This window comes from Chrysemys picta, chromosome 25 (assembly GCF_011386835.1).
Source record: "Chrysemys picta bellii isolate R12L10 chromosome 25, ASM1138683v2, whole genome shotgun sequence".
NCBI lineage: Eukaryota > Metazoa > Chordata > Testudines > Emydidae > Chrysemys > Chrysemys picta.
The window spans coordinates 4,382,444-4,399,914 of record NC_088815.1 but is presented as its reverse complement, the minus strand read 5'-3'; the positions used below and the strand labels follow the sequence as shown (position 1 = coordinate 4,399,914).

General features: G+C 48.0%; 1 protein-coding gene and 1 long non-coding RNA gene across 7 annotated transcripts in view; one reads left to right on the top strand and one right to left on the bottom strand.

Annotated features, from left to right (window-relative positions):
• Positions 1-4,396: 4,396 nt before the first annotated feature.
• On the bottom strand, positions 4,397-16,761 carry LOC122172290 (uncharacterized). Of its 3 annotated transcripts, XR_010594874.1 has the most exons (4): positions 16,583-16,761; positions 10,662-13,044; positions 7,786-10,457; positions 4,397-6,865 (listed from the first exon to the last, which is right to left on the bottom strand). It is a non-coding gene; the product is annotated as an uncharacterized LOC122172290 (long non-coding RNA). The 3 variants fall into 3 exon arrangements; XR_010594875.1 differs by lacking the exon at positions 10,662-13,044; XR_006172444.2 differs by lacking the exon at positions 10,662-13,044 and having other exon boundaries at positions 7,786-8,008.
• Positions 16,748-17,471, top strand: part of NFIC (nuclear factor I C) — a 145,839-nt gene continuing 145,115 nt past the window's right edge. The window contains exon 1 of one of the 4 annotated variants that reach the window (XM_065578145.1): positions 16,748-17,376. In XM_065578145.1, the coding sequence (XP_065434217.1) occupies positions 17,374-17,376 (3 nt within the window). In that variant the 5' untranslated portion in view covers positions 16,748-17,373. The remainder of the gene's footprint in view (positions 17,377-17,471) is intronic. The other 3 variants (XM_065578140.1, XM_065578153.1, XM_065578146.1) reach the window with 3 other exon arrangements.

Genomic DNA, 17,471 nt, shown 5'->3' with positions numbered 1-17,471 from the left:
CGCCGGTCACTGCCAATCTGAGCTGGGGGGAAATTCCTGCCCACGTACGGTGATCAGACAGACCCTGAGCATGTGAGCAAGGACCAGCCAGCACGCCCTGCCCTGAGTGAGAGATTACCCCATGCCCCCTCACAGCCCTGGCCCTCCTGAAAACATTGCGGGGGGGGGAGGGGAATCCCTTCCTGACCCCTGCCAGTGACTGGCTGAAACCCTGAAGCGTGAGCTGTAGGAACATAGGCCATAACGGGAAGTGACCCCCGGCCTGCTGAGCCCTGCCCTCCACCTACCCGTCAGGCCGCCGCAGTCAGCAATGTGTCCAGCTCTCGCTGAAAACCAAGTCAGTCGTTTGCCCCCACAACTCCCCTTGGATGGCTAGAAACCCGCTTCTCGTTCCCAGCCAGAACTTGTTCACGGTCCGCATTGTCCTTGCGCTTAAATAGCTCGTCACCCTCCCTGGTATTTACCCTGTAAGGTATTTCTAGGGAGCAGTCCTAGCCCCCCTCAGCCTTCTAATGCTAAACTAACCAAGCTAGGATCTGCCAGTCTCCCTTCATAAGACAGGCCCCACATTCCCCTGATCATCTGTGGGGCTCTTCTCCGCATCTGCTCCAGTCTAAATTCATCTTTCCTGCGCATGGGTGACCAGAACTGCACCCAGGGGGAGTCCACCTGAGCTTTACCCGCACCTTGTACCATGGGGTCAATACTTCTCCATCTCGACTGGAAATGCCCCACCTTGCACATCCTAGGATCGCATTTGCCCCCTTCACGCCCACCTCACTCTGATGGCTCATGGTCATCCTGTGATTGACCCACACGCCCAAGTCTCTCCCCTCCTCCACCCCCGGCTTGTAGCAGTAATTCTCATTAGCCCCTAAGTGCCTGACCGTGAGCTCCTGTTCGGGGCCTGTTTCTAACCTAATCTTTAACCAGCTTGGCGCGGAATTACCAGGATGCCCCCACAGCTGGGGTAAACACATGAGCCAACAGCTCCCAGTGACCGTTTGGGCAACCAATCCCTCATTTTGCAGGCATATAGGTTGTAAGCGTGTAAGGGACAATCACAGACGAGCGTATGTCCCAGATCTATCGTTTAAATGGCTTTTAAAGTGCACTTCTCCTCCAGGTCCCCATATTCCAGAGAAAACATACTGACTCCTATTACCTTGGGTGACGTTCACTGAGCGGAGACCCATCCGTCCCTCTGCGGCCATGAGAGGTACACTGCCTTTGCGGAACTCACGGGGCACATACGCCATGTGCGTGGACTGCAGCAGGGCAAGCTCCTTCGCATAAGACAGAAAAAGCAAGGTGCAAAAGTTGGGACACTAGATTTGGTCTCCGGAAGCCTGGGTCAATGCCCTGCTCTGCCACAGACTTTCTCTATGGCCTTGGGCAAGTCTCTTAGTCTGTCTGTGCCTCCTTTGCCCATCTGTAGAGTGGGGCCCTGCCCTACCCCTGGAGGGTTGATTCCTTTAAAGGTATTTGAATGCTATGGTAATAAGGCCAGTGCAAGTACATGAGGGAGATGAAACTGACAGCGCGACCGTGAAGATTTAGTGTGGTCTTGGCAGCTTTGGGCCAGATTTGACAAGGTATTTAGGCGCCTAAGATGCAGACGGGTGCCCCTGAAATCCAGGGGAGTTCGGCACTTTTTAAAATCACACTAGGTGCCTCTCTGCAGCTTGAGGCGCCAAAATACTTTGACCGGCCTGGCCCTTGGGGCTGATCCAGTTCCTGGTTAAATCAGTTGGGCCCTGAGACCGTGATCCAATGGCCTTTGACCTCAGTGGAAAGAGGCCAGTGGATTTCAATGAGCTCTTGACCAGGCCCTCAGCTTGGTTCTGGAAAAGGGGGAAATGGTGCAGCAAAAAACTAGCAAGGTGGGAGGAAGAGCAGACAGCAGCAAAGAGCCTGTAATTCCCGAGACGGACAGACATACAGGTGGCTTAATCCTAGGGACAAAACACCCTGGGCCTCTCCCTGTGCTGCTATGTGGGTGTAAATCCAGCCTGCGCCTATGCCAATCAGCGGAGATACTGTGGCTTTGCCCAGGTGGGAGACAGAAACCTGGCCCCCAAGCCCGCTCCTGGGTGCGTCTGAGGGTGCCAAGGAGAGAGAATCCTGCCAAAACGCCAGGGGAAGCTGGGGGCCAGTCACAAATCACAGAGCTGACATGGCCTGCGGGGGGGCTTGAGGATGGGTTTTGCCCCAAGAGCTTGTTCCCATACCCAATGGAGTGCTGCCTTCGCTTTAGTGAGTCCAGAATCTATCAGTTATTAGTTCTATGCTTTAGAATTGTATTCCCAGAGCACCTAGGAGACCCGGTCACGGGCCAGAACCGCCTTGTGCGAGGTGCGGTACAAACCCAGAACAAAAAGGTGCCTCTGCCCCGAGAAGCTTAGCGTCTAAGGCAATATTCTCAGCCCACAGCCCGCGGGCTGCATGCAGCCCGGTTAGCACACAGCTGTGGCCCAGCTGCGTGCTAAAGGCTGGTGGGCTCCAGGGCCGGGGTTGCTGCCCGGCCCCACTCAGCGGGGTCGGGATCAGGGAGGGTTGGCGGCGGGGTCGGGTCAGGGCTGCCGCCTGGCCCCTACATTACAGGGTCCGGGGTTGGGACTGCCCCCAGCCCCCACACAATGGGGTCTGGGGTCGGGGTCGGGACTGCCGCCTGGCCCTGCACAGCAAGGTCTGGGGTCGGGGTTGGGACTGCCACCTGGCCCTGCATGATGGGGTCCGGAGTCCCTGCCACCTGGCCCTGCCACCGGGACTCCACTTCTGGCCCCACTCTGTGGTGGGGTCCCCGGGGTGTGGGCGCTAGGCATAGCCGGATGGGGGGTGCTGTGATTCTCAACCTGCAGTCCAGGTAACACATTGTGGGCTGCATATGGTTGGGAACCACTGGTCTAAGGGTACGTCTACACTACAGTCAGGAGGTGTGACTGCAGCATATGTAGACACACCTGAGCGACCATCCTGGCGGCTGGGGCTAGCCCGTGCAGCTGTCTGTCCTGTCATAGCTTCCCTGTTACTGTACTTGAACTACCTTTGATGTAGCTAGTTCAAAGTGAGCCCAGGGGTGTCTACACATACAGCAGTCACTCCTCCGACTGCAGTGTGGACAGACCCTCTGCACAAGACAAGAGGCCCCGGCTGCATGCAGTCAGACAGGGGAGCACCAGGACACAATGTGGGGGACGCGCAGCGGCTGTCACCGCGGCAAAGGAGAGCTCAGAGGAGAGGCTGGAAGGAGGCCAATGGGGCGGCTTTGCAGACATTTATGGCGAGCGCCTCCCAAGCACGCAGGGCAGCAGGGGAGAAACCACAAAGGCGCTTGTTTGAAAATGTAACAAATGGGCAGTGGAGGCTGCGTCATGGCCCGGCCGGAGGTGGGCACCGACGGCTCGAGAGTGGTGGAGCGCGGAGAAGGAGGGTGGGGGTTGACTGGGAAGGGCCTTGAAAGTGGCCCTCCCAATATCTGGGCACTTCAGAAACACTGAAGAGCCCATCCCTGTGGGGCAGGGCGTTGTTTCCTCCCTATTCTACCCATCCAGAGACTGACCCAGAGAGATTCATGGATGTCAAGGCCCAAAGGGACCCGGATCATCCAGCCTCATCTCCTGTGTGACACAGGCCAGCCAGAGACGTCACCCAGGGACTCCTGCCCAGTCACTGAGCTGGAGAGCATCTTTTCAAAAGTGCTCTCCACCGAGCAGGTCCCAATGCTCAACATCTCGCTCTTCATTTAGCTCCCTAAATGGCGAGAAGCCTAGCCCTGCCTTCCTTGCCCTAGGTCACACGGGGAGTTGAGAAGTCCTGTGAAATGACCCCAGATCACCTTAGTCCCCTGCCACAGCCTTGCCTACATGGCTATTTTTCCCCCTGCTACCCTAATGCAGCCCAGTCCTCCCAATCAAAATCAGCACATAAATGAATAAAATAACATGGGAAATTATATAATATTCATCCCCAGATCGTTGGAGTTGAATTTCATTAATTCAAAGCAGATTCTGGAGGAGGCAACAGAAAAGCAGAATCAGAAAAAGGAAAGCCAAATTTAAAAAACAACAACATTTTAATGAAGAGGCAAGGAAAAAGTATAATGCGTTCTCAAAACCAAATAAGCACCATCTGGGATTGTATCGTGTTTAATTATGTCCTATTTTCAAAGCCTTCATTACTTACATTGAGCCCGTGAGTAAGTTTCCTCTCTTGTAAAATTGTAGAGGGGAAAGAACATAAAAACGGCCATCCCGAGTCAGAGCAACGGTCCCTCCAGCCCAGGATCCCGTCTGCCGACAGTAGCCAGTGCCAGGTGCCCAGGAGGGAATGAACAGAACAGGGCCATTGTCAAGTGAGCCATACCCTGTCGTCAGGGCTTAATATGTACTGAAAGAGGTGCTGGGACTCAAACAATATTTTTACATTCATAACTGATGCAGCAAGTCCAGGGGTGCCAGGCTCTGAACTGCCAGGCCCAGAGGTGCCGGGCTCTGAACTGCCAGGCCCAGAGGTGCTGGGGCTACGAACTGCCCGGCCCAGAGGTGCCGCCGGGGCTCTGAACCGCTTGGCCCAGAGGTGCCGGGGCTCTGAACCGCCAGGCCCAGAGGTGCCGGGGCTCTGAACTGCGAGGCCCAGAGGTGCCGGGGCTCTGAACTGCGAGGCCCAGAGGTGCCGGGGCTCTGAACCGCCAGGCCCAGAGGTGCCGGGGCTCTGAACTGCAAGGCCCAGAGGTGCTGGGGCTCTGAACTGCCAGGCCCAGAGGTGCCGGGGCTCTGAACTGCCAGGCCCAGAGGTGCTGGGGCTCTGAACCGCGGGGGCCGGGAGCTGGTCCGGGGTCGCGGGGCCGGGAGCCGGTCCGGGGTCACAGGGCCGGGCCCGCGGGCCGGGAGCCGGTCCGGGGTCGGGGAGCCGGGCCCGCGGGGCCGGGAGCCGGGGTCGCGGGGCCGGGGGTTGCGCCGGGCCGCCGGGGGCCGGCAGTGCTGGGCGGGCCGGGGGTGGTCGGCCGGGGCCGGCACCCCAGGGCCCGAGCCGACCCAGGCTGGAGCCGCCGGGGGGCCAGCCTGGGCCGCGCCTCCTCCCCCCACACCCACTTACCTGCTTCAGGCTTCCCGCGAATCAAATGTTCGCGGGAAGCAGGGTAGGGGGCGGAGTTGGGGCGGGGCCGGGGGCGGGGGCTGGGGGCGGGGCCGGGGCCGGGGCCCCGTGGAGTGTCCTCCATTTGGAGGCACAAAATATGGTAACCCTATCTATGAACCACCAGGCCCAGAGGTGCCGGGGCTCTGAACCGCCAGGCCCAGAGGTGCAGGGGCTCTGAACCGCCAGGCCCAGAGGTGCCGGGGCTCTGAACCGCCAGGCCCAGAGGTGCCGGGGCTCTGAACTTCCAGGCCCAGAGGTGCCGGGCTCTGAACTGCGAGGCCCAGAGGTGCTGGAGCTATGAACTGCCAGGCCCAGAGGTTCAGGGGCTACGTAATGCCAGGCCCAGATGTGCTGGGCTCTGAACTGCCAGGCCCAGAGGTGCTGGGGCTCTGCACTGCCAGGCCCAGAGATGCCAGGTCTATGAACCGCCAGGCCTAGAGGTGACGGGCTCTGAACTGCCAGGCCCAGAGGTGCCGGGGCTCAGCCCTGGCATGAATTAAGCGCTGCCTGTCATCCAGTCCAAGCTTCTGGCAGTTGGAGGTTTAGGGACACCCAGAACATGGGGTTGCATCCCTGACCATCTTGGCTAATAGCCCTTAATGGACCAATCATCCATCCACTGATCTAATTCTTTTTTGAACCCAGTTATATTTTTGGCCTTCACAACATCCCCTGGCAATGAGTTCCACAGGTTGACTGTGTGTTGTGTGAAGAAATACTTCCTTTTGTTTGTTTTAAACCTGCTGCCTATTCATTTCATTGGGTGACCCCTGGTTCTTGTGTTATGAGAAGACGCAAATAACACATCTGTATTCTCTTTTTTCACACCATGGATGTTTTTATAGTCTTCTATCATATCCCCCCTTTGTTGTCTCTTTTCTAAGCTGAACAGTCCCAATCTTATTAATCTCTCCTCATATGGAAGCTGTTCCATGCCCCGATCATGTTTGTGGCCCTTCTCTGTGCTTTTTCTAATTCTAATAGAAGAAGAAGAAAAGCCCTTTGTGTTTACTGAAAGGTTTGGAAGACGAATATTCATGCCAATTTGTCTGTAGTAATTGGATTTAGCTACAGAAATATGCTGGCAATTGATTATGTAAGTTGCTAAAGTTTTCCCACAGAAAGTACATTTATATTAATGCTACTTTTTCATATGGTGTTTTGTTTTCATCCATCATCGGAATATGGGGCTAATTTTTGGAAACTAATATAATTTTTACAGTTCCCCTAAAACATTTTCTTTTAAATTCCAGCACAAATTTTCTCTTGCAAACGAACAGTTGGAGAAACACTTTCCTAACAGGCCAAGTGTCTGATACAAAGCTGATTGGCGGCAGGGGGGCTGTTCTATTGGCTCCAATGGAACTACAACGCACTAGTAAAGTTACTCGTCTGTTTGCAGGATCAGGTCCGAACGTTACTCTCTAGCCATGGCCCGTATGGGAATTCTGGGTTTGTTTCTCTTGTGCACAGTCTTCAGGCGCTGATCCAAAGGCCAGAGCAAGCGGCGTCTTTCTATTGATTTAAATGGGCTTTGCAGAGCCCCAAAGCCTTGCATCCTTATCCAGGCATAGCTCCTATCGGGCCTGCTTCTTCTGTTACTTCTGTTGGTGTATCTCGGGCGTAACTCCCTCTGTGACGCTGGCAGTGAGGTGCCAGCTTGTGCCAAGGTGCCCGTGTCTCCACTGAGTTCTGACAAATACAGAGCTGGATCCAGTCTGGTTGCCTGTGTGGTAGAATTGTTAAAATAGGTGATAAGAATGTGTTTAGTGTTTAGACTTTATGGTGAGTTGCTGCCGGCATTAATTCCCCCGTATCACATCCGTGTCCCATATTGTAAGGGAACATTTGAGCCGTTGTATCGTGAGCCTCTGTAACTGTATAAATCACCCGACAGGAGAGAGACATTAACTAGTGTGAAATGCTGATCTCCGGCAGGCAGTGTTCTGGCCTGCCCGACAAGGAAGGCCCAGCCGCACCAGATGAACTAGAGTGGAACATTAAAGAGGACAAAAGCCTTTGCTGTTTATGCCCCACCTCATGAAGATGAGGCTCGCGAGTGAATTCCTCCCACCAGCTGAGTTTGCAGAGCAGAGCGGAAGGGGCAAGGGACTAAAAACCCCTAACAATGGGGCATTAGATCTTTATGCTACTGGGACTCTGGGGGGGCAGGAGTCCGAGGCATAAGCAAGAGAACCCCAGTGCTTGGCCTGGGTTAGCCCTAAAGGCCGCACAGAGCTTGCGTATCATAGACGCTCCTATTACTTTTTGAAATTTAGGATTGGGACTCATTTGTGTGTATCTACGTTTACCTGCTTTAACCTTGCGCATAACTCTCTTGGTTCCTTTTCCTGCATTATAAATCTGTAGACAGTTTATTATAGGATTTGCTACAATTTGTCTTTGGTGTGAGGTATAAAGCGCCATGGACCTGTGGTAAGTGACTGGTCCTTTGGGACTGGGAGTAACCTGAATATTGCTGTGATTCTTGGTGTAAGGGACCAGCTATCACACAGGCAAGCTCCCCTGGGGGGCAGGACAGACTGGAGTACCCAAGGGGACACTCCAAGTTAACGCTGCTACAGCGCCTGAGGGGTTTACACTCGATAACTGGTTGGTGAAATCTAAGGGTACGTCTATACTTACCTCCGGGTTTGGCGGTAAGCAATCGATCTTCTGGGATCGATTCCGGAAGTGCTCGCCGTCGAGTACGCGGAGTCGACGGGGGAGCCTGCCTGCCACATGTGGACCTTTGTTAAGTACCTTTAAGTTCGAACTAAGGTACTTCGACTTCAGCTACGTTATTCACTGCAGGGCAGCTTGACACACTCCATGTCAGGGAAGTTTCTCCAAATTTACACCTGCAAAACTGACAGCAGAATCTGCCTCATGGACTCCAGCAAGTGTTTCACCAGGTCCCCACATCTCTACCCTGTCCAAACCCACTGACTGCTGGGGATAATGAGACCCCGAGTAATGAATTACCCAATACAGTCACAACTCCAAGGGGCAAATTCTGATCTTCATTTATACCACTGCAAACGCAGAGGCATTCCCGATTCCACTCCACCGTAACTGAGATTAGATTCAGGATTTTGGTTAGGCTCAGGTAGTCGGTTACCTAACTGGCTTTTGTTTGTTTTAGCAATTGATTAAAATTCCAAGCTTATTCCCCCCTCGTTCTTAGCTTTAAGGGGAAACAATGGCCTCATTTTGTCTTGCAGCAGCTGCCAGAAAGCATGCACAGAATGCTGGCAGTGTACTTAAACTGTGACCCAGATATTTAAGGGTTAATCATCAGTGGGTCTGAGCAGTTTTACAAGTACTCCAATTTGCAGCGACTTGTTGCATGCAAATGTTTGCTCCTATCACACTGACTTTTAAAAGAGACAGTGTCCTCGCACAACTACTTTCATTTTCTGGGCCGTGTGAGTTAGAACAAAGTGGTCGGACCTAGGCTCCCAGCACTACAGGGGAATGGGGAAATTCCTGGCCCCTTTCAGCCAAAAACTGTCTGAACTGAAACATTAATATTTCTAAAAAGAACAGGAGTACTTGTGGCACCTTAGAGATGAACAAATTTATTAGAGCATAAGCTTTCGTGGACTACAGCCCACTTCTTCGGATATGAAACCTATTAATATTTCTAGTCATACTAGGACCTTTCCCCTTTGTTTTTGTAAATCCAAATTTTGGGCCTGAAATTAGCTGACACAGCCCCTTTAAATGTTGTAACTAATCTGTGCCATATAGAAACGTCATCAGTGTCATGTGGCTACACATTGTGGCTACTTGGGATTTTTTGGTGGCAACAGGGTTGCTTCTTGCTTCTAAAGCAAAGACTCCTCCTGCCACTTGACCTAAAGGAGGACGACTATTACCTCTCAGCAGTATGGAGCCTACGCAATACAGTTCCCGTCAGCAGCTGTGACACATACAGAGTAGCCATCTTAAGGTGTCACAATGAAATAAAAGAAATAGTTATATATTACTTGGATTTTGAGGTGTTTGGGGTGGGGCAGTCTTTTTGTTCTGTTTATGTGCAGCGTCTTGCACAAGGAGGTCCTGGTCTGAGACACCATCATAAATAAATAACCAAATAAATGATCAAATATAAATTAGTGCTGTTCAACACATGGGGAAGAATTGCATGGGCAAATTTTCAAAAATGCTTTCCTTTAAAAACTAATTTAATACACTGTAAAATTTGGAAATTTGGAAAAAGTTTGCCCATCTTGAAAAAAGTTAGCCAGCCCCATAGTTAGTCAAAAAAGAAGGGACATTTTTTTGTAAATATTTTGTTGAAAGGTGTGGGGGTTTTTTTTAAATTTTTTTGCTGAAATGTCAACATTTGAAAAATATCCCTCACCCGCTTTAATACAAATGTACAATTATGATTAGGGCTGTCAAGCGATTAAAAAAAATAATTGTGATTAATCGCACAATTAAAAAAATTAATTGCACTGTTAATAATAGAATCCCATTTTTTTAAATATTTTGTTTTTTTTCTACATTTTCAAGTATATTGATTTAAATTACAAAGTGTACAGTGCTCACTTTATATTTATTTTTTTATTACAAATATTTGCACTGTAAAAAACGAAAGAAATAGTATTTTTCAATTCACCTCATACAAATACTGTAGTGCAATCTCTTTATCATGAAAGTTGAACTTACAAATGTAGAATTATGTACAAAAAAATTGCCTTCAAAAACAAAACAATGTAAAACTTTAGCGCCTACAAGTCCACTCAGTCCTATTTCTTGTTCAGCCAATCGCTCAAGCAAGTTTGTTTACATTTGCAGGAGATAATGCTTCCCGCTTCTTATTTACAATGTCACCTGAAAGTGAGAACAGGCATTCGCATGGCACTGTTGTAGCTGGCATCACAAGATATTTGAGTGCCAGATGCGCTAAAGATTCATATGTCTTTTCATATTCAACCACCCTTCCAGAGGACATGCGTCCATGCTGATGACGGGTTCTGCTCGATAATGATCCAAAGCAGAGTGGACTGATGCATGTTCATTTTCATCATCTGAGTCAGATGCCACCTGCAGAAGGTTGATTTTCTTTTTTGGTGGTTTGGATTCTGTAGTTTCCGCATCAGAGTGTTGCCCTTTTAAGACTTTTGAAAGCATGCGCCACACCTCGCCCCTCTCAGATTTTGGAAGGCACTTCAGATTCTTAAACCTTGGTTTGAGTGCTGTAGATATCTTTAGAAATCTCACATTGGTACCTTCTTTGCGTTTTGTCAAATCTGCTGTGAAAGTCTTCTTAAAACAAACAACATGTGCTGGGTCATCATCCGAGACTGCTATAACATGAAATATATGGCACAATGTGAGTAAAACAGAGCAGGTGACATACCAGTACTATTCTCCCCCTAGGAGTTCAGTCACTAAGTAATTAACGCATTATTTTTTTAACGAGTGTCATCAGCATGGAAGCATGTCCTGTGGAATGGTGGCCAAAGCATTAAGGGGCATATGAATGTTTAGCATATTTGGCATGTAAATACCTTGCAATGCTGGCTACAAAAGTGCTATGCGAACACCTGTTCTCACTTTCAGGTGACGTTGTAAATAAGAAGTGGGCAGCATTATCTCCTGTAAATGTAAAGAAACTTGTTTGTCTGAGCGATTGGCTAAAGAAGAAGTAGGACCGAGTGGACTTGTAGGCTCTAAAGTTTTACATTGTTTTGTTTTTTGAGTGCAGTTATGTAACAAATAAAATCTACATTTGTAAATTGCACTTTCACAGTAAAGAATTGCATTGCAGAACTTGTATGAGGTGAATTTAAAAATACCATTTCTTTTATAATTTTTACACTGAAAATATTTGTAATAAAAATAATAATATAAAGTAAGCACTGTACACTTTGTATTCTGTATTGTAACTGAAATCAATATATTTAAAAATGTAGAAAAACATCCAAAATATTTAATACATTTCAATTGGTATTCTATTGTTTAACAGTGCGATTCAAACTGTGATTCATCATGATTAATGTTTTTAATCGCGATTAATTTTTTGAGTTAATCATGTGAGTTAACTGCAGTTAATCAACAGCCCTAATTATGATACATAAACAGCTGTGTATATAACTAAGGACCAGATCCTAAATCCATTGAACCATGACCATTGAACAGACAATATAATAATATAATATAATATAATATAATATAATATAATATATAACTATGGTTCCAATCCTGTAAACACTCATCCATAGTCTTAGTTCTAAATCAATGAGTGCTTAAAGTTAAGCCCATGTAGGACTAGGGCCTACACAGCCCAATTGCAAATTTTACAGCTGAATGTAAAATGTAAAACTCCCTCCTGATTAAAGTAATTGAGTTTAAAATTCCCATTTTGTCAGGTTTGCACTAGTAAATTCAAGGTCTCGAATGTTCGTGGAAGGCAAACCTGGTTACACAGCAAAATCACTCAATCTGAAGGAATTATCACAAGCAATTTTTGCTCACTGTTTTATGATCTTTAATGGACGGATTTCCCTCGTTATCTGGGAGAGCAGTAAATATGAGAGGTGGCTAACATTTCCTGCAAAAAAAAAAAATCCCCAAAATGTTCACAGGAGAATTTACAAGAATCTCTTAGCTGATTTTTATCAAAATTCCCAAATACTAGGAGATTTTAGAATAGATATAAAGGTGGTTTAAAAAAGTAATTTGTAAATACAGGGGGTAAAATCCATTTTAAAATTTTGCAGGTTTTTTTCACTCTTTTTCATCTAAATTTTTAACTTTTTAATTTTTCAAATCAACGAGAAACACATCTGGATACAAGAAAATGTAACAAATAAAGAAAATAGCTGTGTAGCTTAGACCTAAAGGGCTGGATGTTCAGCCAATGTAACCGATCTTCGCTCTGTTGACTTCATTATTTATATCGGTTCAGGATCTGGTCCAAAAAGCCATATATGTTAATGGATTTTCCACAAGTTAGTCAAAGGAAGAATATTGCTCCTTATATTTAATCAAGCTGCATAAAAATCATGCAAATTAATCTGGACGTGAAATCTACAAAACTTCTCTGCTACAATCCAGTTTCAGGAATCAAATTTCCCCTTGATTATCGTTTTGGATATAAATCCGTGACTTGTGTGGCAGTCATACACTGCAACCAAGAGTAAAATTTTACCTTAGCAGAGGACAATGCAAGAGAGAGAGACACAAACTCAGCTAGTAAAAAGCTAATGGTGACTGTGTTATATTTCCCCTCCATGAAGTTACTTAAAAGGTAACTGCATGCATTTGGCTGAGCCCAGCATTCTGAAAGTTGACACTAAGAAGTTCTTTATCCCCATAAATAAATTGGGAGATGTCCCTTTTTTTTAAATAAAGCTTTTGACAGGGATGGTGTCCCAGACACAACGTTTTAAACCCAGATCTGACATGCCTCAAAATTCAGGGGATGTTCAGTTCCGGGGACTTGCTTTAGTCTTTTAAAGCATGAAATTTAGACAAGGACCTGGGCTTCCCCCATTTTGGAGAATCTTCAGAGCTAGTGTTTCAGCCCTCTAATTTTAAATGCTGTTGGGTAAAATTCATCCTTGTGCCAGCACAAGTCCTAGATATCGCTTAAGTGGGACTTAAGTAGTTCATAGGCCTTTCGCAGAGGCGAATTTCCCCCCTAGAGTATTTCCAGGTAGATCCCATTTGGGGAGGTGGCTCAGAGGTGCTCTGGTGAAGGAAAGCCAATTCTGATTTGACAGCTGTCACATAAACTCTCACACTTAAACGAAAGGCCTGATTCTGCTCTTGGTGTCCATCAGGAACAGCTCAACTATGGAGCTAAGCTGGTGTAAAAACACCCTCAGTGAGAGGAAACTCCAACTCCAAATGCTTGTTTGTTTATTTTATATTAAGCATTATGGTGACCTGCAAAAAAAAAAAAAATTGAATTGGGCTCATGCCTGTTTCTGCTTCCTTAGAGAAGGCCTAAAAAGGGATCTGGGGGAAATATGTTCTCTTTTTGTGCTGGGATTATATATTAGTAATTAAGGGCACAGCTACCTTGAGAAGGCCTATGGCTGAGCTAACAGAGGACTAAACTTGAACAAAGACCTGGATTTTAGCCCTGATTCTGCCAAGATTTACTCCTGCTTCATTTGACATGTCCATGGGACAACATACAGCAGATACAATTAAGCACCAACATCAATTTTTGCAGGACCAGGGCCTTCGATAGTAAGATCCTTGAGGCAGGGACTGTCCGGTACTAATATATACCCAGCACGGCGGCTCCCTGGCCTTGGTAGGGGCCTCTAAGTGCTACAATAATAATAATTAATAGATTTATATATCTGAGTGGGTCAAAAATAGGGAGAGGAGTTGCACAAACACATTTTCAGTTTTTTCTCCCTTTTTATTCAGGATCTAACACTGCACCTATCACTGTGGTGTGGGAAATCTGACTAATGGGGGGAGAGGGGGGAGGATTTCAATGTGGCCTGTCTAAAATCCTCTGGGTTTTGTTAACACTTGTTTAACTCTCATACTTGTGAGATGAGGTCCCTTTGAAAATCCAGTACTCCCAACCTTCCAATTTAGGGGTGAAAAAGCACCCACTTTTGAATCATCCAAACATTTTTTAACACTAGGGAGAAAGGAGGGGGAGACAAGCTTTGGCATTCCTGATTATACACACAGAGACACATACACAAAAATCTGGCAGAGCTTCAAAGAAGAAGGGGGAAAAAAGGCACAAACCCATTTTTCCCCCTTTGCAGATCCTTTCATATTTCCCTTCTGTCCCTTGGACGCATACTCGAGCAGGCTGGTCCCTACATTTACAAGTCTTGAAGATCCCAGCCTGCCAGTGATCACAAGTGACACCTCTTTTTCATGACCCCTGCTGCTGATATGCTTAGAAAAGCCAACTGGTATTAAAAACACCCAGTGTGTGTATTTCACGGCATACTTCTGCTGATACAGTGCCTCTCACCTTGGGAACTTTCAGAACTGCTGAGTACTTTCCCTTTATGTCTCAGATTTGGCCTGAGAATAACCACTCTTTATTAAACCAGATCTGTGTGGTGTGTAGGTGCGAATACCAATTTTCCCCCAGAACATAAAAAGATAATGAAAGTGCCCAGCACAATCTTGGGTTGGGCTTCTAGGAGCTACCGTGGTACAAAACGATAATATAAAACCATTTGGGGAAGAAATTCAAACTTCTAACACTGTGCCCAACACAGCCACTAAACTGCTGAGTCGGAACCATTAAGACATTGGCAAGTTCTTTTCGATGTTTATTTTTTTCTTAGTTTCTCCTGGTGCTAAATGCATAAAATAAAAACTATAGTCTCCTTAGCAAAGCAACAGTCACTTTCAGGTTTAACTTCCACAAGATTTATTTAGTTGGTACAGTGCAAATCAATTACTTATTTCAGCCAGGAGGCTGTTTATAGTCAAAACAGGGAAGTGACTTTTTGTTAGGGAGCAGATGGTGATTTAAAAAAAAAAATTCGGCTTGTAAATATAAATGTTTTTGGATAGAAAATAAAAGCGAAATTCGATCTTCATTTACATAAGGCAAATTCTGTGCTTAAACAGACCACAAACAAACTGAACAGCAATAAAATATAGAAGATAGCAATACACAGATTATTCTATGTAATATACAATCTCTTAGTATGTGTTTTCATGGGTTATGGAGAAGATGTGTGCATGCATAAATCTCCAGATTATACCAAATCCCTGTTAAAATCGATGTGATTCCTATTAAGAATGATCAGTGCTCTCTGAGCCATTTTGCACAGAAAAAGAAAAAAGAAGGCAGCAAACTCTAAAATTAAAAAATTAAAAAATAGTGCCTATGCAGCGTTCTGTAATTTTATAAACAAATACAAGCAATTTATTTAGTCTGTTTTACCATGTTCGGATCCTTTGACCAGAGAAATAACACTAGATGATGGTACTATTTGTTAAGTATTCTGTAGGTATCATATATAAAAATATACACATCCACAGTACATTTAAGCTCCACGACATTGAAAAAAAATCCCAGTTCGTTGCCTTTATATAAAAAAAATAGGGTGAGTTATAAGAGGTAAAAAGCTTTTGCTGATTGTGTTACTGCAACAGAAAGATGGGTTAAAAATACAGGTCCATGCCTGAGAGGGTTACATATTTAAATATTTCACTCACAGTAGACCTTTGTATATTACCCGTATAGATAAGTAAATAATGAATGTTGGTGTAAAATAGGTTTTTAATGACATCTAATATTTATATGGCGCTAGAGAGGTAAACTCCAGACTGTCACTTCTTTGGAGGCAGTGTAACTTTTTTACCATATCCAATGTGTAACTTTACAAGCCCGCAGTCCTTTGGCCATCCCAGTCAATCTGCTGTTAAATTTGTGCCAAAGGGTTGGAGATAAGTCACTGATCACCTTAGAGTACTGTGAACCCAGTTAGCCCCTAATGGGAAACTATCACCCAAAAGGAACTTTGCTTTGAGTTAAATATTATTAGTTTGTAGGAACATTCAAATGATCATTAATTTAAAAAAAAAACATAATTCAGCAGTCAAAGGGAAAAGGGGGATCACAGACTGCAGAACAGCTGGCATATGATTTTAACTAAAGGGTCAGTCTTTTTCCCTCACTTTCTGGCAGGTGAGAATCAACAATGTGTCCCACACACCCTTCTCTTTGCACTCACCCCACTTGTCGTGGGGCCTGTTTTGCAGAGGTGCTGAGTACCCGGGGCCGCAGGTGAAGCCAGGGACAGCTGAGAAGCAGGCCCCTGGACAGCCCAGGACATGTGGGTGCCCCAGGCAGTTATTTCTTGACTCCCTAGCTTGGCTCACTCCTTTAATCCTTCACCCTCCCAGCCACTCAGAAGTTCGCAGGCACGTTTCAAAGTCAATCGTTTGCCCACTGGTGCATGCCAGGGCTCTGCTGGAGTTAATGGAGGCCGCGGTTAATGTTTGACGCTGTATTTTCAGACACACACCCGCGCTATAAGGGGGGGGTCTGCTCTGCTAGGGAACTCGGATCCAGTGCACCAGACTCTCCGTTTTTAAAATGGGTGTGTGCAGCTTTAAGCAAGTGATGGGGGGGGGGGAGGATTGAGGGAAGGGGGAGGGGTGTCCTGATGGGGGGGTCACTCTGTGATGCAGAACTCTCCAGCTGTGTGTCACCTCTACAGCTGGGGGGGGGAGGGGAGTCCTGCCCCCTCCCATGTAACTGCCCCTTGCAATCCGCTCTGCAGTGGCCGTGCAAGCCCCAAGCCGGTGTGTGTCCCACGCACCCTCTGCAGCACGCTCAGGTGTGCGTGTGCCCGGCAGGGGATGCACGGGGCGGTGACACGGCGGCTCACACTCACCGCCCCCCCCCCCCGGCTCGGTCTAGCCTGCGGGCTCCTGCTAGGATGCGGGCACAGCCCCTGCTCCGCCGCCGCCCCCCTACCATCGCCGACATCCCGCGGCGGCTCAGCGGACGCCTCGGCTCGCCCCCCTGGCGCGGGGGGGGGGGAGAAGCCCCATTCCCCGCCCCCACCAGGCGAGGGATCCCCCCGTGCGGCTCTGCCCGGTGTCCTGGCGAGGGGGAGGAGGAAGAGGAGGAGGCTGCGGCGCGGCGGGGGGAGGAGAGAAGGGGAGGGATGCGATGGGGAAGGGGGGGTGCCGGCGGGCGGCTGCAATCCGGAGCGATGCCCGTCCGGAGTTGGTGTTGGGGGGGGAGGGGAAGATGTGAGCGTTTATTTCCCATAGCTGCAGAGGGGGCGATGGCCTCCCAATAGTCACAAGAACCGACCCGCCGCCGCCGCTCCGCCGAGAGGAGACTTGTCACAGGCGCCTTGGGGGACCCTGGGAAGCGGCTGCGATTCCTCCCCTCCGGCCTCGGGGCTTAGGACCATTTCCTGACTCACGCAGCGCCAGGCACCTCCTTGAGCTGAGCCGGGAGCCGCGCCGCGCCGACCGGAGAGCAGATGCCCGTGTGTGCGCGCTCGGCCCAGCCCCAACCCAACACACAACCCAAACAGCCCACAACCAAAATAACAATACACCCGAGCCACGCTGGGGACACTGACATGGGCGCTCAGAGCGAGAAGGAGCCGGAGACATGAGCCAACTCTGAGGACACTTTGGGTTTTTTTCCTTCTCTCTTTTTGTTGGTGGAAAACACAAATTGTAGATTTTTTTTTCTCCCTTTTCCATTGGCTGCAACTTGGTCTGGAGCCTCGTTAATTTCACTTGGCGATGGTAGGTTCCCTGTCAGTTTCCTTTTCTCTGCTACCTCCCCCCTCCCCGCTTCGGTGGATGGACCAAACAGCAAAAGTTGACGGGTGGGGGCGGCG